At 32.9% G+C, this 24,276-nt stretch overlaps 1 protein-coding gene across 15 annotated transcripts in view; it reads left to right on the forward strand.

Moving 5' to 3' along the window:
• Positions 1 to 24,276, forward strand: part of LOC118280701 (cAMP-specific 3',5'-cyclic phosphodiesterase) — a 548,393-nt gene that overhangs the window by 373,371 nt on the left and 150,746 nt on the right. For 2 of the 15 annotated variants that reach the window (XM_035601011.2, XM_035601029.2), the window contains exon 1: positions 9,892 to 10,030. The exons of 12 other annotated variants lie outside the window; for them this stretch is intronic. Coding sequence is in view for 1 of the 3 variants with exons in the window: in XM_035601055.2 (XP_035456948.1) it covers positions 9,843 to 10,030 (188 nt within the window). In the remaining 2 variants the exon portion in view is untranslated. Of the gene's footprint in view, positions 1 to 9,827; positions 10,031 to 24,276 lie in introns of those variants that run through there. One more of the 15 variants, XM_035601055.2, reaches the window with a different exon arrangement.

Raw genomic sequence — 24,276 nt, forward strand, 5'->3', positions numbered from 1 at the left:
CATAGGATATGATACGATACACCTTACGTTTCTTATTTCAACCAACTCCCACTGAATTTTTGAGCCAAGCTCAGGATAGTACCACAGCCCTATACTATCCAGACTTTTTTCAATTACCCCAATTTTCGTAAGCAACCTCTCAACTTTCAGTTCCTAATAATCTCAATATCTACCCAGAAAACTAGGTTTAGCAAACAAAGTGATGTTATTTGCACTTCATTGGATGATTTTCCCCCCTCAAAAAAAAAAAAAAAAAGGTTTAGCAAACAAAGTGATGTTATTTGCACTTAACCCCTTTTGCACTTAAGGCTGATTGGTCTTATATTTTAAATTTGATGAAACGTCTGTATTCTACATTCCATTGGCCTTTTTTTATTTGATTATAATCTCAATATGCTTGATTGAAAAGTCTGTGTAATCTTATGAAGCGCGTTCCATGTACGGTAGCGTATTTTATCAAAGCATAAAAGTATCATAGCAAAACCAAATATCACGTTACATAAAGTATAGGAAAGTTTATGCAACATGGAAGAAACACCAACAACCATTATCTTGTATAAAAAAGTATTTAAATTCCAAGCATAATTTTATCCAGATTATTCAAATCCATTTTCCCTTGCACTTAATGCGTAATGGAGCGTAACAAAGGGCGATACTTTTCTAAGAAGAAACAAAAGATCTGTAACAGCTAATGCTAAAGGAAAAAATAGGGGAAGGGAGCCGTCCCCTCCATTTTTATTTAAAATTTTCTTCTATCAAAATCCCCTCCCGCTAATGTGCAGACTTCAAAAGATCGGATTTTAATTTACTCCAATAGCTTATAATTTCATTTTAAATTAATCTTCAAAAACAGCAACCAAAGAATGAACCAGCATTCACTTTGTGGCTTCGTACCTTTTTGCTGCAACTTTGTTACGCTAGAACACAGTCAGCAGCAAATAAAGGGAACATTGAATTCTCGTTTCAGACAAATTTTGTACTAATTGTATATATGTACCTAATAAGTTCTTGTTTTAGTGTTTTAATATATGTCGTACGACTTGTTTATATACCTAATGTGAAAAACTGCATAGGTATCAAAAGAAAACAACGATCCAGCTCAAGGTTTATTTTAACTTATTTTAATGTTTCACACATTCATAGTTACAATTATTTTTTTTCGTAGAATGGATAACAAACAGTAAAATAACTGATTTATGAAAAATTACCATTTTAAGGCAAATTTTGTTACACAAATATTAACTTAAAGTGTCACATGGTCGATTGCACGTTGCACGCTGTACGGTGCACGCTTCCATGATCGATAAACCGTCATCGCTATTACGGGCATTCAACGTTGCGTCAATTCAGTGTTCTCCCGGTCATGTGAAAAGGTTTTTCAATAGCCCCATACAAGGGCGGTTGGTGTAAACGTGGCTGGCATAAAACAATTTTAGTTGTATGAAAAAATATACCGAACTATGAGAGATACACAAATCTATAACATGTACACCTACATCATCACATCGTTTCCGTAAAAGATTATACAGAAGAGAAATAAAGTGTGATGTGATATTTACTTTTCGCTTACTTTGTAATTGGTATTTTTCCGTGACGTAATTTGCACCTTTGCCTACCCTTTCGGGGGTAAAAGGCGTGACGTTGGTATTTTTCCTACACATCAGACACAATTCCAAATTTCTTGTTGAGTCGGAAAACTTAAGTGTTTTGACTTCAGAATTTAACCCGACTTCTATTACTCCGCCGTCCCACATAGGACTTCTAGATAAACAAAGCGGTATGTAAATTTACAAGTACGTATAATTAAACTGTAGGTTACATACAAAATTTCACAAGAAAAGTTGAATACAACCTTGCCTCTGTTTCTTCAAAGTTCGTGTAATTGAAAGTTTCCGTTCATGCTACAGTTATGAGCACAAACTTCTTAGAAGTTAGAAGGAAACATACTCTTCTTTAAACAAATTTAAGAATGTATAAAAATAACCAAGTTTTGACTTCAGAACGCAAGCCGTACCAAGGCAAACTGATCCTAAATGTATGAAGATTTTGTGATATACTCACCTCTATAAAGAAGAGGCCTAGGCGTCAGCCTGTTGCGATATACCGAGTGCAACCCGGTTTATCGCAACAGGCGCCTTATAAATCATAGCAACACTAGTAAATAGAATTATATTGTATATGCCTAATCCCATCCTAACCCCTTAAAGATTCGATGAACAAAATGTCGTTATGTTTCCTAGTACGACGAAATATTCAACTTCAGGAAAAAATATAATGAAATGCTTTGACGTCAGTAAATGTTTCTACCTTTAATAAACATAGCTTAGAGCAAGCAAAAACATAATTGTATCTAGTTTCCAAGTTACATTTGCTTCTAGTACTATCCCCAGTAGTTAGATTCACAAGAACTATCCGTGTGAGAGTACCTTATTATACTTGAAGCTGTAAATCTTGCTTTACTAGAGTGTTACCAAGAAATGTTCAAGTGTAAGCTGTTATTGTATTTGTAAATAACTTAGTTCTCTACCCTCTACATATTTCTAGAGAGATTGCTTTTGCATACGTTCCTTGCAAATAATTTTCATAAGATATTTTTGCGATGTACCTACGATTTTATTGTTAATGTTGACATTGAGGTTTTTCTGCGAAAATTAACAGTGACATTTTTTATACGTACAGATACGGAGATAAAGTTGGATTCATAGAAAATGTATATCTGTTTGATAAAATATCATATTAAGTGAGCAAAGTAACCTACATAAATTATGAATTCTGTAATTTTATATCTCCTATTTTACGAACCAAACCAACATGTTAGTCATGAGTCCTATGACTATTTTCTCTTTCTTCTGTTGTTTTTACTTAACAATGTCTATAAATATGTCAATTTTCTTTTTCAGGTAAGTACCAGATACGTGTAATTAATCTTCGGCACTTCGCGATCAATCACACGACACGAGAACTGCGCTGAGGTAAGTTCACGAATTCCGAAATATGTCATAAATCAACATTATATTACCTATCGATTGTATCGATACTAAAATGTCAATCAAGGTTATAAGGACGATGTGTCTTTTTACTATAGAAATAGATACAATTCTAATAGTTCTAATAAAGGATAGATTCAACCCTATAACATGATCAGTGCTATATTTTTTAACTTTTTACATATAGTAGTTTTAGTCATAATATAATCGCTTTCAACCGTTTGTTTAAAACTCCGCGTACCTTCGTTCAATTTGTCGCCTAATTAAATCTGATTTAAATGGAAACGTTTGAACGAATGAACCGACACGACGAAAAATGATAACGGCTTTCCTCTTTGTCGTATAAAAATGTAAAGCGTAGGATTGTTCATTTCTTACACGGTGTATAACCAAAACGATATATTTTATTTACATGGCCTTGTGTTTCGTAAAAACCTTAAATATTTGTGATTGGGCCATTTCCTCTGTAAGGCGATAAAAGTTGTTCCCACATTTATGGGATTATTTCATATGCGCGCCTGTAGTCAACGCAAATGGCTCATAAATTCAAAATGTTAGCGTCAACTCCAGTTCAAGATTCCACTAATTAGTTCGGAAAGCATTGTCTTTGTCTAGTTATCAAGACACAGAGTTCTTATTAACGAACTTGTCTTGTTTTTACGGCACAATTACACGAAAATATGTATGGCCTTCCATTTGTCTTACACTTTCTTGTTACTGATATATATCTCTGTGATTATTACGAGGTTGACCTTTCATTTGAGGTAATCTCATTTGGACTATATCTCTTTGATAATAACAATGCTATATGTGTCATATGTTTTCGCAAACAAATCACGACAATACGTTGTAGTTAATATAGAAAATTATTGTATTCTTTCAACGTTTGTATGTACCTATTACCACTTATAATTTTAATAACGTATATGTTTGTAATATGTAAAGCTCAAGCTTTGAAAATACAATGGAAATTGTAGCGATTTTCTATTTCAGATGCAAGAATAAAACAAATAAAACTACAGGTTTCCAGCGGTGAAGCAAAGTATGAAATAAATTCATAATCCACATTGCGAATAAAAGAACAGTACTGCTACAACCTTATGCACTATTACAATGAATATTTCCACATTTCAATATACTAAAACCATGTTTCTACTGCATGTTTTGTGACGTCACTCTTTAGTAAACATGTCCTTTATAGAGTCTATATTTATGGTATGTTCGCGTTGGTAGAACGCAAAACATTGCGCTACGGTCGATAAATTTTGCTGGAGAACTTTGTGTAGAGATTTGCAAGCCTTTTTGTTCAACGTTAACTATAACATCCTATCTGAATTTCAATTGTACTCTTCATACATATATTCTATGAATTAATTTAAAATTGTTGTGCTATGTGTCATAGGTACCTATTCAAATTAGGTACCAACTAATCCCTTTACCTTTTTCCTTATGTGTTCTTTAAAAGGTATGTAAGCCCATCTAACCGTCTCGTACACTCTTATGGTCTTGCAAAATGCAAATGACGAAATAACAATGGGTATCAACATAAGCTCGAGTATTGACATTAAATAAACCCATTGATAGTTTTGTTAATCCATATAAAGTTATGGAGGAAAAATACAACATACATAATTATGTTACGACACTTATTTTGGTGAAAGAGGAAAACCTAGTTAAAATTTACCAAATTTGTATGAATGGCTATGAGAAAGTTAATATATAATGAATGCTATTTAGTAGTCATTTGCGGTCACTGTATTAAAAGCTTGTTAACTTTACAGGCTATAAGGGAAAACCGCATCTGTTTGTATATTATAAGGTTCTATTTTATTGAAGTGCAATTCGGTGTATGCCAACAAAGACTTGACTAACCAAGTTGGCATCAGGTGCAACATTCTGTATACATATTGTAATTGAGACCCGAAAATATGATTGATAGGGTTCTTAGAGATATGGAAAATAAGATTGGAGAAATATGCAATATTAAATTACTTAAAATGCAATGCTGTAGGTATGTATAAGCCTCTTGAAGTCAGCTCTATATTATATATACATATATAGATGTATAAAAATACCAGAGATCTGTCTTTTATGTCTCCACCACAAAGTGTCCTAAAACCAATGCTTCGTGGACAAATGTAAGGTCGAACATAACATACATTAATGTTCCCAACAGTTGCTAGAGTACTTTATGTCAAGGATACATTTCTATATTTCTGCTTCGTCAGACAAGTGGTCACAAGGACGTATACTGCAGGGGTTGATTCTGAACTTGGATAAATTCCGAAGTTGGCTAAAGTATTATTTGGTTTTGTTTTATGGAATAAACCGGTAAACGAGCAGACGTGCACCTGATGGTAAGCAATCGCCGCTGCCAATAAACACTAGAAACACCAGAGGCATTACACTCACACAACGAAACACAACGCAAGCGTTATTTCACGTCGGCTTTCTGTAAGGCCGTGGTATTACACCTCTTTTATATAAGACTCAAAATATCACTAGGGAAAATTGGATGCTTTAATGAAAGCCTTCCCGAGGAATATAGCACGTTCTATATAATATACAAATAGATATTATGTACACATTATACCTACATAGGTAAATACACGAAGCTTAATATTTAGAATTCGTACGGCTGCTTTGTTTGCTTCTTAATTTGAAGACTAAGTGGTTGTACCAACATGTTGCAGACAAATACGGCGAAATCGGCTTACAGTTTTACTTGAAGTCGCGTTTAATTGGTCCCCAAAAAACTTTAGCTTTGTAGCTTTGGGCCGTGATTTTTCCAAGATTACATTCAAACTCTTTTTGATGTTACCCATTTGTGGCGACGTAGGTTTTTGTAGATAAAATCCATTTTATTTTTGTAAACTCTCTTTGTAGCTTTAAAATAAATCTTTTAATCTTGCTTCTTGGCAACTTGACTAGACACTAAAAACAGTTTTAAATAAACTATCAAAAACTGAAACAATTTAATATCTCAATAGTAATAATTGGGCTCAATTAAGTTCTCACTTTGCGGTTGTAATCAACTGAATCCACTTTTTCATTATATACAAAGCCATTTATTTTGAACCCAGCATTAAGTTTAATGGCTGCCGGTAAGTTGTGACAACTTCATAATAATGACGGTTTTGAAGCCATTAACACGTCTAATATCCTCGAAGGGGTGCCCTTCAACCGGCAGTGGTTTACCTACTATCGACCCACTTAAGTAAACACATGAGTTCAGATTTATTAAGCATACCTTCTTAGACTTAAGTATGACCTGGACCTTAATATGTTATAAAGACTAACCATAGCCGCAGTTTCACTCATTTATTTATTTGAATAGAACGGTACAAACCAATGGCACTATTCAATACCTTACAATAAATAAAAATAGAAGAAGTAAAAAAACAAAAAAAAATGCAACTTTATTACCTAGTTCCATGAAAAATTCTATAGCTATAGCTACAAAAGTTACGTCTCTTGTTTAATCAATGTTTAAGACATATAAGTCTTCGTATCTATTCTATACGACAGAATAATTATAAATATTCTATACGACATAATATTCATAATTATTTCTCCTACTCGTACAATGACTAAAAGCTTGAACCTATAGACCTAACACAAGTTCATAAACGTTTATTAACTTATTTCAAAACAGTTTGATTGATGATAGAACAACACAATACTTCAACAGTTATTTCACGTGTTATACGAAATTGTATTCTAATCTAGGTTTTTTGAGTTTAATTTGGAAAATTAATTTCGCTCCTTTCATGACTACACCTATGTCCACAAAGCCTTGCTTCCCCGAAATGAAGGATCCATGAACAAAGTATTTTCATAGCGACATTGTAACCTACGGGTAATAGTCTACATAATATGTAAATACGTGATAAAAAGGACCCTAAATTCGACCAGTCTGATCTTGAAAAGCACTGAACCATGCTTTTGACGTCTTTAGGAAAAAAATTGCAATGTTTTATGTATTTATTAAGTCTTTGACTGCCAATAGAAAACTTGAAGGCAAACCCTCCGCTAACGTCGGTCACCGGTGACCGCCACGGCGTCCAATGTGTTAAGTTTATGATTCTTAATGTCTGTATGTAGCCATAACTGACTCAAACTTTCATAAGGCTTATTTAAAGGTTTTTTTTACGACCGTATTTGTAAGTAAATCGGATGGCTTTATTAATTTGCTGACTTTATAAAATTATACCACAGTCCAGTTACCCAGTCTAACCAACTGCAACCACAAGTACCAGGCTTACAGTAAAGGCAAGTGGTTACACCATACCAGACACTATCGAGCTAATAACGTATGTATGTATGCATGTGTAGGCGACACGTGTGCCTGTGTGCGTTCACACGTACACAGTACTGTTCACTGACTCCGGTACCCATACCTTATTGAATTTCTCTATTTACATGAATATTTCAGGGTTCTTGGTACCTATTTTTAGTGATGAGAACCCTAATAATTTACCTATGTCTCGTAATATAAGGTCGGGACATGATGTAATGTGTCTTCAGCGTACGAGTATAGGTCCCGAAATAAATGTGAAAAATTCTTGAGTAAGATTGATCACCAGTACGGATGTATTGCCAATGTTTGAGGGCTTAAGGATAGAGTATTTATAAATGATTTATCGAAACCTTTTTCAAGGTTAAATATAACATTAATATGCAAACAGTAATTGTAAAAAATAACAAATACATCATCACGGTAAATCATTAAGTAACATTGCACAAAACATATAATAACGGTCAAATGAATAATGTAGTAAAAACTTGAGTATTAAATCGATGAAATTAATTCGCAAAAACAACACGCCTTTTCTATTACTGAGAAACCTTCTAGATTATAAAATCTCAGTAAAATAGAACGCCATTACAACAAGGATCCATCAAAAGATTCGGTAGTTGAATATTCATTAAAAATAGAAAACATTTTTAAGAAAAACCTTTTTTCTTTACCATCTCCATTTTTAAGACAGGTAATATCTCTAAAATCTTCTCCTAAGTAAGAAAAATACTATGCTGAAAACCGCATTAAAATCAATTTAGCCAAACGCGAGATAGTCGTAATCACGCACAAACACGCGAGATATTCACGCACGAAGTCGATTAATTAACCACTTTAATTAAAAAAGAAGAAGAAGTTCTGAATAAATTGACTTATCATTTAATCTACAATCTCAGCCTGCCTACACATGACAGTAAATTAAAATTAAATATTAATATTTCCATTGTTATAAAATTAAGAATTTTCTCACGAATTGGTTCCAGAACCTTCTTTACAGTACATTGTACATTGTATCTCTAAGAAAATTCTCAAATTAATAATTTATTCACTGTGGAAAACTTATTTATTATTCAAAGAACTTCTTAAGCCGACAGCTCGCGAAGATTATCTAATCCTTATCAAGGCAACAATCACGTGTAATTTCACATGTTAAATTATAATTAGTTGTTAAACAAAAATGAACCTTAATGATCTTTTAATTTAAATAGACGAGAGATATTTTCGCTTGTTGTAAAGTTTACTGTTGTCATAGTAGCTTATTAAATACATACATTAATAATTTCAAATAAACAAATATTTAGATAGGTACTTAACTCTCATCCCGAAGAAATTACTTTTTTTTCTAAGTACATGAACATTATTTGATTATTCGATTCTTTGAAGTTAAATTGAATGCGAAAGAGATAAAACAGCACAAGGATTTGAAGGCGATGTAACGAGTGATAGGGGAAAATGACAGTAGAAAACATATTGAGCCGACCCTACATTATTTGGGAGCAGGGTCGACAGAAATCCTTCCATTTTCTTATTTATCCTATGAATCTTGGGTTCAGAACTTATTCATAACAATCAAACCTTGTATTCGCTTTTCAGAAAGGAATATGTTACGCCAATTATGTTTTGAGTCCCATGGAATAGGGGACAAGGCTATTGTTATGTCTTACTTCCGTACTAAAGGTTTCAAAGGCGAAAAATTCAATTACATACATTTTGATCAAATGCTTAGTAGAGTAATCTACCAATTGTGATCACAAAACCAACAAAACAAACTCAACAGTACGAAATATATTCCAACAATATCTGTCTAGGTTATCCTTTTAACATATCCGATCAATTTCTAAGATAACTTTGAAAGGAACATGATGTACACGCATACAAAATGAGCCCCTCACTAGATATGCTCAAAGCCGATAACTTATTACTTACTCAGGAATATGTCTAACTCGTGTCGATATGATAACTTCAGGAAATATTCATACTTAGCGTCCAAAACAAGGAAAATGTAACCTTTAAGGAAAAACTCATATTTCAAGAACAAGATATTTCGATTACAAACAGTCCAGCCCAGTATAAACTAATCCTAATTATACTGAGAACCAATTAATCACCTATTTTCTCGACGGAAATTAAATTGAGAGATCTTTGAAACATTTGCTATAGACAGCGAGTTTGTTGAATTGTGCCCTGTCTACAGTGTTGACAGATGGATACAAACCAATTCAATCCTTTAATTTTATTCAAAACAGTAAGAGCAAATTGGAGTTCTCACTCCTTTCTAAATATACACATTGTTGAACCCAATCTTAAACTTTGCTTGATCAAGATAATCGAGGCGATGATTATTTACGTCTGCCGCGTATTTAATTATAGCTAATACAAAACAAACCAACGTTTTTAAACCAATTGCCACTAAGTGTTGCGAAAAAAATTAAAAAGAGCATTGAAGAAAATCGTTGATCGGATGAGCTGCGCGCGCGTATCTTGCTAGAGCTCCTAATTAAAAATAAATCAAAGCAAGTTTATTTTAATTGAGCGATACTTATCAGAGATAATTTATGGGATTTAAATCGTTATCGGTGGAAGTGCATAGTAGTGGCGCGGCCGATAAGCGCAGGCCGGGCGAAGCGATGGTGGCTGTGCTGCGGCGGCGGCGGCAGTCACAGTCGGTTGGCACGCGCGGCCACACGCGCCTTCCGCCGCGGGCCCACGCCGCCCGCACCCCCCCGCTCCGCGTCGCACACAGGTAAACAAACAGTGGACCTCTCCAACACACCACATACCCATACATCCCGAACCCATCCGGGCCTACCCCCAGACCTAGTCCTAGTGCTCGAACTTTGTCGCCACAAAACTAAATAACAACCATCTATTTTAAGTGCCAGTTGCAGGTTTGGATTGTTAACAAAAATTTTCAGTGTTTTGTTGTCAATGATTTATTTTTGTAGTGCCAAAAGATAGATGTGTATGACATAATCGACAGCTACAAATAATACAGGAAGATCTCACTTGTACCAAGTTCCAACAGTCTGCTTTGTGACTAATTAATTACTGAAGAAACATGAGGCACGGTGGCAGCCAATGTAGAAGAAATGATCCGACAGTTGAGTAACAGATCACTTTGTAAGTTAATGAATAATAGAAAGACTAAGATGAACCTCGAAGATTAAAAATTCAACAGAAATGAGGAACAAAAGTACCAGAACAGCTAATAAGAAAATAAGCAGTAGCGCAAAAGAAAAAACTCCTAACATCCATCTAACAAAGGCAGATGTTAAGTGGATTTAGTTTTGTCACAAGACTGAACAACCCTCTTATCGGTTCGGAGGCCTTGAGATGAGCCTGAATCCCACCTGCTTATCAAGATTAATGAGATGTTACGTTGCGATAACAACATACATAAAAACGTCGCCAACAAATAGAGTAATTAACAACACATAGAGGATAATCAATTTGCACACTACGCATGTATTCACAATCAATACTATGTCTCCAAAGAACATGGAAAACCACTGCAAGTTAAACAGAAGACGTGCAAATAGAAAGCAAGTCATGTGACATGAATGTCGCTTAGTCGTGACTGAGGAATTGACAATACTAGGCGAGAGTCTACTAAACACACGATAGAATGAATATAATAATCTTTTCGTGATTAAGAAACGTTTCTAATGAAGCCAATCGTCTGTGGTTCAGACACGAAACTCAAATATCTTGTTACTGAAAAGGAATGTAGAGCAATCAATTTCGGAAACCTCACCACATCGAAGGGACCTCTCTCAATAGTGGATCGGTTTTCGTGAGGTAATTTGAATATTGAAACCGCAGTCAGGAATCCTACACATAAAGTTTGCGCCCTAATACATCAATTGGCTGTCGGATTAAATACGAGTATTCCCAACAATGGTGAGCTTTCCATCAAGTTCGTTTATGTATTAAGTGTTTCATTGCCATTTTTGTTTGAAAACTCTTGGGGTTAACTTAGCAAATTACCTCCGTTTGTCTCTTAAGTAGGTCAAAGATAAACTCATAAATTCTCGTCTTAAATTTTTACATCATAAGATTCATAAGCCTACGGCTGGATTAAAGTATGAGGGCTGTAATATTTCTGCGCGTCCATTGAATCGTTAAAGGATTGAATATTAATCTACTGTTTACTTGGCCGTTTGATCTTGTTTATCATAGTATGAAACACATACTGACACGATCACCAATGAGAATTAGAACTGATAGTATCGATTGGTTTCGCATTAACATTAGTTTATATTCAGTATCAACATTCATATTAACGTGGATAAACATGGTTACCTCACGATACATTGATAAATAATCATTATGATGTTTCGGTAAACGCGTTACGTTTCACTGTCTATTAATATTTCGAAAAATTTGTTCTCCCTAAACACTGCAGGACGTGGTTGATTTATTGATCATAAATTCATATTGCTGCTGATGTTCACATCGTAAATTTTATTATTGATAGGTGAGGTTTGACACGTTTAACCTTTACCAGCAGCTAGTCACCCAGAGATCAAACGATAACACGTTGACATTGTCACATTGTTGATACTAGACTTACCTACGCATTCTTTTAGTTTTTAAATGAATGTAGTACAATTTTCTTACTCCTTTTGCTGTGGAATTTAATGTTGGAATCAATAGTGTCGCAATAATGTAGGTATCACAGTGTTTGTCTGCTGCCATGGCAGCACGTGAAATAAAAACAGCTGTTCGGCCTTGGCACGACACCCATATTCCATAATTCCTAAATTTTTGGCCGCGATACGTAGAAAATTAGTTACAAGGAAGTTTTAAATAAAACTTTTCAGTATTTTTTCGTAATCATGCGAAATTAAAAGGTACTTAATTTAACCGCGTTTGAAGCGTAATACGAGTAATATAATTCGGTTTAATGCGCCTAACAATGAAAGATACAAATCTCTGTGGAGTATAATTAATTATTTCCACTTGTCATGCCCTCTGGGACTGCTCTTTTCAAGCCCTTTTCGCCATTGTCAACTCCCAAACAACTCGCGTTTTTTGTAATATTTAAACAGAATTTATATGACACGCCAGATTTTGCATCTCTCTGTTATAATGAAAGTTATAGATGTAAGTACATAACGTGTGATGTATTTAATGTTAAATTAGTACAAAAATCCTATTTTAAAAGCCTCACGAGGATTCTAATACATTAAGTAAAAACACAATTGAAATTATCATTAAGAAAATTTAAGTAATATAATAAACCAAATCATACTTAGGCTAGAAACAGTAAAACAGGTAATCTTGCAAAGATTAAGACACGATAAATGTCCCACTTATATATGTAACGAAACTACGTCACATTTCATCTCTCATTTAATTGTGTGAGAAAAACAGCAATTATGCTGTAATAACCAACTTTAGTAATTATTACTATTTAATTTACTTCCCGTTAATCTCCTAAAACAACTATTGTACACTTTACGCTAAAATTGATATCAGTATCTTTTAAACTAGACAAACTAATAAACACCGATCTAAAAATTTGGATGATCAAAGTTATTCTTAAACAAATTATTCATTCTATCAAGACATTTGCGATTGTTTTTACTACTTTCGTATCTATTCAAACTTTTCAAAACAATTTATTCATTGTATTAAAAAACTGGAATAATATTATAATACTGTATTTTGCCGAGAGGCTTAAACATAATCTTCTTTTCTCATTGTATCGTAACTTAAGCAGTTCTTTAGACGAAAATAACCACTTAACTGTGTTTATCTTATTGTCTTTTAATACTTAAAGACAATTCCATTGCCAATCTACTTTAGTTATCATATACATTTACTAAATACCGAAATTATCTAAACCACACCTAACCAATATGCAATTACGATGCATAACCACTATCTTACTATTACATCGATACCAATTCAAATTGCATCGATTCATACCCGACAAATTGAGTAATGTAATCGATAAATTTATAATTCTACATTAGAATTCCCTTCACGTATTTAAATTTAGCTATTTCAAAACCATTCCGACCCTTTAAGCGGGCAGCTGTAAGATATCGCGAATGTTTCTGTTCCGATTGCTTTCAATGAAAATATTACGAAGGTTTGTGCGTAATCGATATCAAAATACAACAATCCTACACAAAACAAACGTATATTCTTTCAAAGATTATTTAATCGTAATATCAGATCAAAATAATACTGATTCATTTGTTTCTATAGGAAGTTATCGTCTCAGATTTGTAAATTGATTACCAAATCAAATAATCTTATCGAAAAATGGAGGAATCACTCGCTAAGAAATATTTGCTCACATTATTTTGTATGAGAATAATGTCAGCGAAATACCTTCTTGTCTAATTCGTACATTCGGGGTTTTCGTACGCATTAAGTATGTGTCTTGCGAATTATTTATTTGAATCTTTATCTCGAAGGCAGTTAGAGTGCTTGTCAAGTGACACAACTTTTTCTTAACGTAATCCGTAGTTTTTAGGTCGTCCTTATTTCTTGCGGTTGTTTAGACAAATGTCTTGTTACCTGATATTTACCGTTTGCCTTATATGATTTAAAATAAGATGAAAGTGCAAAAAAATTAAACCTATTTTCTCGTATTTTGCTTTTCGTATAGATTCTAAAGTATTTAAAGAAATAATGTTTTACTAAAACTGTGTTTATAAAACTACTGTATAGAATATAAACTAAATAATTCCATTTTTTACTTAATTTAGACACAAATCTTCCACTGCCGGAATCAAATGCAATATTAAAAAAGTTTTCGGTCAGACAAACGCAGTTGTGTCAAAATAGGACTTGGCTTAGAGAAAGATCATTCGTCATTTAGTTTTATATCTGTACACAATAACCAATAAAACCTACTGATGAAAGTTATTAAACACCACAAAATTATAATAGTGTCTAATAATAATATTAACACCTATCAGTGATAAATAATTTATTTATTTTCGTTGCAATACCATAAAGAATAGCTAAAAATTCTAAGCTATTTCATGCAGATATGTATATATTGGTGTCAAATAACGTTTACTAGTTTATACTAGTACTACTCCGTTACTAGGCTACAAGTATCGTGACATCTGTATTAACATGGTGCATAAAAGATATTGTAATACCTACTATGCATTCTTCCATCCATCACAAAATTCTTTTATCTTTATCCTCTCTTGAATGTCTATTTTTTATTTATATTTTATCGACGAGGCCGTAAATTATCTCCTATATTATCTCTGGGTTAAACCAATATTTACATGAAATTCCACGTGAAAATTATGAAGATTCTTACAGCGAAGGTGCGAATGGATTATCCATACAACCCAATATTTTAAATTCAGATTGATGCATGCATCTTGAAATAAATCATCAAAAGAATTATAGTAAAGGTTTTTGTCTACGTTTTTCAATAATTTTCTTATAAGAAAAGCCTAAATCAAATTCACTTCAAATGTAATTTCTTTCACAAGTGCCACTTTTCTTTTATGATTCTCGAAAACGATTTTCATTCGAACAATTATGGTAAAAAAATAGTCTTCAGGAGCTAAAAAAATCACTGGTATTTGGTAGAACTAAATTGTACATTCTTCAGAAAACCCTCTTCACAAAAATTTTTGCTCAATGGAATTTGTAAACTAATGCACTTAAAAACACTTCTAAGACCAAATGCAAATATTTTTGACAGAACTGACAGTGGGTCTTAAATAATAGAAAATATTATACCAAATCCATGAAAGTCCTATAATTCTGGTAGCCGACATTTGTCACAGTTGCTTTCAAGTGTCATTTAGCGAAAATTCATGGTAATATTTGAGCAACCTTCATTAAAATAACCTTGTGAATTAAACGCTCAAAACTTATTCACAATGTCTGTCGCGGCCAATTAGTGTTGAAAATCTTAATTTATTCCGAGTTAGAATATTATTATCCTAGGATTCTGAGTTTTGTGTAGGTAAAAGTATATTTTCATCAAAATGTTGCTTTGAATAAACTGTTTGTTATTTCAAAGAAAACTGAGAATTTTAGACAAAGCATTAGTTCTTAGTTCATTGTATATATGTAATAATAAGTACATATTTATGTTTTACGACTAGCAACTAACAAACACGTGTAAATGAAGCTGATTATTGACAATAACTGTGTGCTTTTCATTATGGTTGGTGTACAAAGAGCTAGTTAGTGTGAATGAGGGGTTTAATGATATTCATTTCTACTTGGTTTTGTCGTTCGCTAACCAAAACGTGGAAAGAAGAGGTTCCATTAACTGTAAATTACCGCCAAAGAATTGCTTCAGTACTGAAGTGAATTGTGCGAATTTATCAGACTTTGCTTAAGTTAGGGTGAATTGGTTTTGTAACGTGGATTTCTGTGCTTCCTTTAAAAATCTAGGTCTTAAGACATATAGGTTGGTTTATAGGATTGTCGACATATCCAGTATTAGGATAGGATGGTCGCTTTACCACTTTCCTTTTCCGGTCAATTTCCTTTAATAGCCCTTACATGACAGAACGTGGTCGGTCCCGGAATTTTATGTTCACTGTTCAGGTTGGTAGTTGGTAGATGAGTCATTCGGCACAAAGTTTCTTAGTCAACAAAAACATGTATGTATGAGGTAAGATTTTTACAGGTGTAGCTTGCAAACAGCTGTTCACACAAACGATAACCTTACTTTGGTAGTTAGTGACGTGACGCTGTGACAGTATTCTGTTTTATTCGGGTTTGTAGTCAGTCGGGAATGTTAGCGACTTTTACTTTATGCGCATATGTTAATGAGTGACACGGACAGCTCATCGCTATTCAATGCAAATTGCCACATTACCGGTGTTCCGTAATCCACTTATTGTGGCAGTAAGCAGTTTTTGTACGTTGAGTTGATTGCAGGTACTAGTTTTCATTGAAGAAACGATGGATAGGTCTTAAAATGACAGAATATCCAGCCATGTACAAATATTATCATGTATTATCTACATAGAGATTTCCATGAAAAGCGAATAAATATGCGTAAGTGTTAATAAAAATAGCACAATTCTTAAGTTTATAACTATAACTCTATAAGACCTCATGAGGAAAAACTGTTTAAAAATGTAATTTTCACTATGACGTAAAGAGAAACAATAAATATTAAAAATAATTTTCACTATGACGTATGTTGTTAAAAGAAACAATAAATAATTAAATGAAAACGGTGGACAACAGGCCCATTCTGCTAATGTCTTGAGACATACAGACGCACTTTTTAAGGTGATTCTAATGGGCAATATGCAGTTGCATTATTGGCAAGCAATTTAGCAACTACATTGGACACACACAGTCATACCAAAAGTGTTTGCATAACTGCAATGTTTTATTGTTACCAGCCAATTATTGCACTCAATGTTAAAAAGCACCTTTACCATAACCGTAACTAAGTATAAGTATCCCTTATGCAATCAGCTAAGGAGTAGAATGTGTTCTCAGAAGGTGACAACGTTTTTCAAGTCTTGAGTAAATAAGTTACTTAAAGGTAGATAGATGTGCATCATCGTCGGCCACATCATCGCACCAGACAAGATAGTGGCCAAACGCTAATTTGATTTTTAAGTACAAACATAAGAAATAATACATACACACGCAGCATTCACAAAGAAAGCACTTTACCAAAACAAATCAACCAACTTTTAACTTTTTGAATTAAATCTTGAAGTCTATTTTTATTTGACCTCACCTACCGACCAATGTAAGAAATGTAGGTAAGAACTAAAGTGATAGTCCCCAATCTAAGTACAAGTAATTAAACTTTCATGAGAGAAACATTAGGACACAACTATAAAGGATCTAGCCTAGTGTATTTAAGGAAACTACGCCTAAAGTGCTATGATCAGGCTCACGTTTAGTAGGTATAATGAAAAGCAATTTGACTAGGAGCTAAACATCAAGTACCTATCTTCTCATTAAGTAGATAGGTACTTAGATTTCACTATAGGTACTGGTTCTATAAGTGCCTAAATTAATTACTATGTAACACAAACTATTGTTTATATTCTACACGAAAAATAAATTAAGTTTAAGCAATAGATACTAAATTAAAATAAACCTAATTGCCTTTTGTATAATAAATTTTCAATATCATGTAATTAATGAGGTTGATAATATTTTGAAATAATAAGTTTATATTTTTCATAAAATCTGAACAGATGTGTGACGTAATATTATATTTTTCATTACAACTGTAATATAATAAGCAAATCTACTACTTTATGTAATTATCTATAAGTACATTACCATATATCAACACGCATTTACTAAAATAGAAAGAGAATTTCTCAAAAATGTTACTAATAGAAATAAAGAAACAAAATAGGACAATGTAAATAATAAACTATGTTTATTTATCTATCTTACTGTCTGAATAGTCCGTTGGACCGTAACATATTTGCTGAAGTATGCCCCTGTATTTACAGTCTGCCTACATATATAAAATTCCTCGTTTCTTCGCCTTTCTCAGTACGAGTGGGATTAATTAATTTTTACGACGAGCCGTGTGTGCCTTCCAGTCTCATTGTGTCTGTGATTCGCACTGTGAACCCTTTCTTGTCCTATCTCCATTATTTCCCGGGAGCATTGTTATTTTATGCATATTGCAAATTGAATGTTCTCTAAATTATGTATTAAATTCTTCGCTAAACATTGTTCTTTTTGTGATAAAATAATATTGGGGATGAATAGAACAGCACAAAATACTAAAATTCTAATTAGTTGTATTAGAATATTTTCTCACAAATTGGAAAACAACGCATTATATTTTCAAATATTGAATGTTTTTTTCGTTTCATATAAAAATAGTCAAGTAGGTACATACATATAAGAGCAATACCAAAAAGTATCATGTTTTATCATGAAGTGAGATTACCATATACATATATATAATTCTTCTGTAAGTGTGTATGTCACTGAACTTCTCTTAAACGACTGAACCGATTTTGATGAATTTTTTTGTGTGTGTTCAAGGGGATCTGAGAATGGTTTAGATTCACAATTTTGTCCGCTGGACAATGTTTTTTTAATTAATCAGACGTGTAGACAGGACAACGTCTGTCGGGTCCGCTAGTATACATATAGAGATTATAAAGTTCCAATATTCATTTACAAGAGAAGGAAGAGACATAGTGTCAACTAACTTCACTAAGATTAACATCATTAAGAATTCTGTGGCAGATGAAAGGATTATGACCAAATCCAACTCGAAACTAGATTGGTTGTAAACTTGGACTCCTGAAGCCATTGGGACATCAAGTCTTGACTCTCACGGGCTTGCTCTTACAATCAGGTCAAAACTTTCATCTTTTGTATTAAAAAACCAATTGTGAATTTGACATAGAATTGATAATGTTTTTGGAATTAAAATAGTTCTCCCAATAACTTGTAGACAACGCGAATGTGTATAGCACGAATTTGAGTAGGAAAATTAACTATATGATAAATATCTTTTCACGGGTTTAATCATTTGTATTTAAACGAATTTATGTGTAGATCATGTGACTAAATCAATTTGTATTAGATATAATATACCTATGTACAAAGGTGTTAATATAAAATAGAATGTATTGCAATTTGTAACACAAACAGTAAACATTATGAGTTAATATTCAGTAACAGCGATTTGTAGTCGTAAATCTAATTTAACACAGTTCTAACTGTCGTCTGTTTAAATATAGTTAGGTCTTTAGGTCCTGGGCATTCTATTAATAATTTCGCTCTGCACATACATATTATGTATATTTCGAGTTTACGTTCAATTTTCAAATTAACATATTACCATTACCTGTTATTCCCCTAAGGGAATAGCGTTCAATTTTAAATCCCATGTAATACAGGGTAGGTAAGCCTATTGCCATGCTCCGGGCAGAACCCGCCCCCTTACTCGATAGCTGTGATTTTACTCAGTCATAAATTCGGCGTAGTGAAACTATTATTAATTCATAACTAGCTAAAAATTCGACGAAATTTCGTCGCTTTGATTGCGCTCATACACTAACACAACCTCAGCGGGATTGTAAAACTCGAAGCGAATTGCGCCATAAAATGTTCATCCAAAAGCGATATAATGTTTAACACTACCTTATGTGTCTATATAAGTTGTATATTAGTTTTACTAACACTCTTTTCTTTGTCTATAAGTTGACTAATGTATAGAAAGCATCGTTTTGATCTATCTACAGAATTATAAATAACACTAAAACTACGTTTAAAAAAACGACTTCAAACGCCAAAACTGAATTAAATATAAGTAAATCGGGGAATATTCGTATACCTAAAATCTTCTCCTAAGTGTGAAAAATATGCAATATCTATGCTGAAAACCCCATCAAAATCGGTTTAACCAAACGTGGGATAATCGCGCACAAATATACATACATACAGGTCAAAATTGAGATTGAGATCCTCCTCTTAGTTAACTGAATCCATGTGAATTTTCGAATACACTTAAATTTGACCCACTGTGTAGATAGAATCTACCTTCCTACATTTTCTCTTGTCTCTTTCTACAAAGTTCTAATTAATTAGTGACTATATTTGGTCCACTCTCGGTGAGAACAAACTAACAAACAGATAGTTTACCGCACTAAGACAAGGCGATTGGTTTGGAACTGTATCAAAGCGATAGTTCAAACTAAATATTAAATTGTAAACAGCACAATTGGAAGCTATGCTTTGAGAGTGATAAACAACGAATTAACGAAAATACTGATTTACTTCATTATGTGTAAACACAATAAACACATAAACTGCTGCACTCAGAATCAATTAATGATTACTTAAACTATTCCTTAGTAACGATTTTGTTCCGAAAACAATTAGCAAGGAATGGTTTCACATGACTCTAAGTACGATAATAAGTCTTAAAAAATCAATTCAAAATAAACATTATCTGTGGTCTATCTTAAAACAATCTTGTAACTCATTTAAGAAATAAAATAAACGAAACTCTGTTTATAACAGTACAATATTAGATCGAATGATTGTTTACTAATAATTCAATAAATAACTACTAGTTACCTCTAAAAACATAAAGAAAATACAAGATAGACAAAAAATACGACGTAAAAAGTAATAGGTTTTCTAAAGCAATCAGCTTCTTAGTAAAAGTAAAATGGAATACAAAAATAAATTGTATCGAAGTCTGTTTTCTTACCATTTCTTAAAAGAATAATACTTTGTAACTAAAAAACTACCTCTTGGTATTATACCTATGTTATTCGTTCAGTAAGTTCTTGAAACTGAGTGAACTAAGTTCAGGTATAAAGTTCTCTTCTTCTGAAATAATTAGTTTATTTTACATACTTTATTACTTTACCTTATCACTTTGTTGATTACATTTACGTATTAATTTTGTGAAGATAATTTATTTAGTAAGCTTTTTTTCCTATTAACGTAAACTTTATTATCAACGAGTATAAAGTTTAAAGCAAAGATAAGTGGTGATACTGATCGATAATAAATAAAACCCTGTGAAGTAGTTGAAACCCTATTAAACTATCAATGCAATCTTTTAAATTAAGTAAATTAAATTTTCTTTTAACGTGAGACATACTAAATTAATGACTATGGTATCGGCTCATATCATGAGCGCATTTCGTCGTGGGACGGACGGAGAAGAAGGAGCCATACTGCTCATGAATATGAGCCTCTAGCATGGCTTGAAACTAGTCGAGTTCCTCGTCAAACAGTTACGTGAGTAACCTGATAACATAATAATTAATAAAGTAAATGCAGATAAATTCTAAGTCTAGTAACAGAGGGCATCTGTTAGCTCGTTACTATAATGACGTCACAACATGGTAACCACGTACAGAATGATTTATGTAAATGTAATATTGCAGCGTTTGACCGCGGTGCACATACGTCGACCCATTTCATGACTTTAACAACGGTGTACCGCATTATTGATGGGGCTTCGAACAACACCAGTATATCAGTATAGCAACCACGATAACAGACACGATTTGCCAACATTATGTTTTATTATTTCGTTGTAAAATTGCGATTGAAATCACGCAAATGTAGGTCTTATGTAAATATCCAGAATTGGTTGACACAAAATTGGTTTTCTCTTTTTATCTAAAGTGTGGGATATAGTGTAACACACAAATCATCAAAATATTGTCATTGAATTACAATGAATCGTTTAAAGTCATTAAAAATACCTACGCTTTGGAGCAAAGGAACAGAATCAATAGCGAGTTATTTTTACTTTTTAAAGAACTCTCTATAAGTTTAAAAAATGTTATTCGATTTACAACAAAATGCTCTCATTTTAAAGGTAATAAAATAGCATTTCATTTAACACTCGCAAAACAGGAACAAAACTTTCGAAAACTGGAAACTTGGGTCACGTATGCAGGTTCAGCTACAATGAAATTGCCTCCAACTATAAAGCCCGTACGAGATAGTCCACAGTAATCCGACCAGGTAGAAGGATTTTAATGCGGTTTGAACAACCACGTATTATGTTTAGCAACGTTATCATCAGTACCTCTACCATGAGTTTGAAGCAATAGTATTTGTTGATAGTCGCTAGCGACGATTTTTTTGTATGGCAAATTTTAGTTCCTCATTTGACCGGTAGAGGCGTTGTGAAATTTGACATACAAAATAAATTGTGAAAAAAAATTTACATCGTCGCTAGCGACTATCAACAAATACCTACTATTGCTTCAAACTCATGGCAGAGGCAGAACAGAAATTAAGATTTATAGTTGCGACTAGACACATTAAGTATCTAATATTAATGTTTATGCAAAAACAATAACAGATTTCCATCCATTGCCGCCGTATACAGTAATTACGTAAGTAATCTTGAACTCTGAACTGCACAGATGCTGTAATCTCATTCATATTACTCATATACCTACTTACTTATGTGTTTGTAATAAATAATTATTATGATAAATACATACGTTTGTTTAGATATTTGTCCATCATTTCCGCTGAAACTACTGAACAGATTTTGATAAAATGTGGTATACAAACAGGGTACTTGAGTGATAGGATACTCTGGCAGAAACGCGGGCGAAGCCGCAGGTTGGGTTAATATCTATTGATCTATACAACTGCATCTGCCTAGCTGCAACTCCTCTACAATGGATATTATCATTAGAACACTTTATCTTAGTACCTGCTTACTATCACTTTTATTAAGGTTTATTTTGGAATAGACCCAATAATAAAATTTTATCTATTACATACTTAATCCCCAAAATAATGCCATACCACATTGCCACCATAGGTTTTTATTGGAAGAAATAAAAGCTTTAATTTTCGGTTTTAATGGTACTAATGTATTTAATCTATTTTGTAAAACTTTACAGACGCCTTTTAAAACAACATTGACTCTAATTTAGAAGAACATAAAGTAAAAATACTTCACAATATAAAGTAACTTAAAGAGAATTATATAGATACTTTAAAGAGGGAATACCAAATAACGTGTCAAAATGAAATCGTCTTCTACAATAAGAAATAATCCATTGTACTTTAATTTAATTGTAGCAATTGAATACAATACATTACAATATAGTATCTAAATACACATCTAAAGAACTAATTTCAATAGAATACTCATGTTTCCTACTTAATTTTATCAACAAGATCTATTTGTAAAATTAATGAATCAAAGTTAATTAAAGGAAGACAGACAATTATTTAAGAGGCAAGGAAGTTTTAATTAATCAAATTATGTCGCTACATTAATTATAATGTAATCAGTGACTTGAGGATGAGATTGAACTTGCAAATTATTTTGTCACATACCGTGTTTATTAACCTTTCGTTGTATATAAGACAACAATAGAAAATTACATTGTGTCTTCGCGTAGATTTGCGTTCCCGCACACGATGGGTTAAAGAAAGCACTACACAGAAAGCAAACACTATACATTAGTTAGATTTCAATAACTATAAACAAAAATGTGGTCTATATCTTTGTACTATTAGCTTATTGCTATAATATAGGCGACATTTTGGATTCTGTATTGTAACCTTGTTTATACAGCAAACGAGACAGTATTAATCATAATATTCAAACACTTTTGTCATAACTTTCGTGAGACATACTAAATTAATTATCATCTTATCGGCTTACTCACTGTGTCGTGTTCCTCGTCAAACTGTTACTTTTGTTTATAAATAGTACAAAATGCAGTAGATTTATAATGATATACTGTTATTTGCCCTTTACAATAAACTTCGCAGTAAATCCCACGCTTCCTCTGACAAGTGAGAAGTAAATACATCCCTTATCAAGTATAAAAATACTCCATCAATACTGAAATGTTTATTTTTAGAGGAAACTTGCAAAGTAAATTAATACCGTTTCTACCACCTCCGCGTTTGTATCAAATGCGGGTGTATTTAAATATTTTTCATCGGTCCTTTGACATTTTAATAATTTTCTGATATGCCAACCAATTACCGAGCTGTATCGATGTTTTACTGGCCATTTATACGCGGCCGATTTAAAACTTCCTGGAATAATATTTTGTTTTTATTTAGTTACTGCGTCATACTTGTTTCGTTTACCTATTAGTATTTTAATGATTTAGCATTTAGCTTTTAATATCAAAACATTTTTTTGTTATCTACTTGTATTTGTTACTATCTAGTCTAGTATAATAATTTAGTAGTTTGATGTACCAGATATTACGTGTGAGTAACACGACAGGCTTTGCAAAACAGCCTTATTAAAGCCCAGTTTCATTACACAGAGCGATTGATCCGTTTCCAGTTAAATTTGCCTGTTAATTTTATTGGTGAACGGAAACGTAACTCAAAATACCAATACTAGTGGTTGGATTACCATCACTAACCGCGTGTAACGATTGGTTGCTCGTAACTAGTTGTTACTATTGTTTTGTTTGTGTTTGACGCATTGTTTACAGACTGTAAATCAAGATTTTGTCACATTAAAGAAGGATTTGTTTAGGGAGGTAGTGTTTCATGTTCTGG

Source organism: Spodoptera frugiperda, chromosome 20 (genome assembly GCF_023101765.2).
Source record: "Spodoptera frugiperda isolate SF20-4 chromosome 20, AGI-APGP_CSIRO_Sfru_2.0, whole genome shotgun sequence".
NCBI classification, from domain to species: Eukaryota; Metazoa; Arthropoda; class Insecta; order Lepidoptera; family Noctuidae; genus Spodoptera; species Spodoptera frugiperda.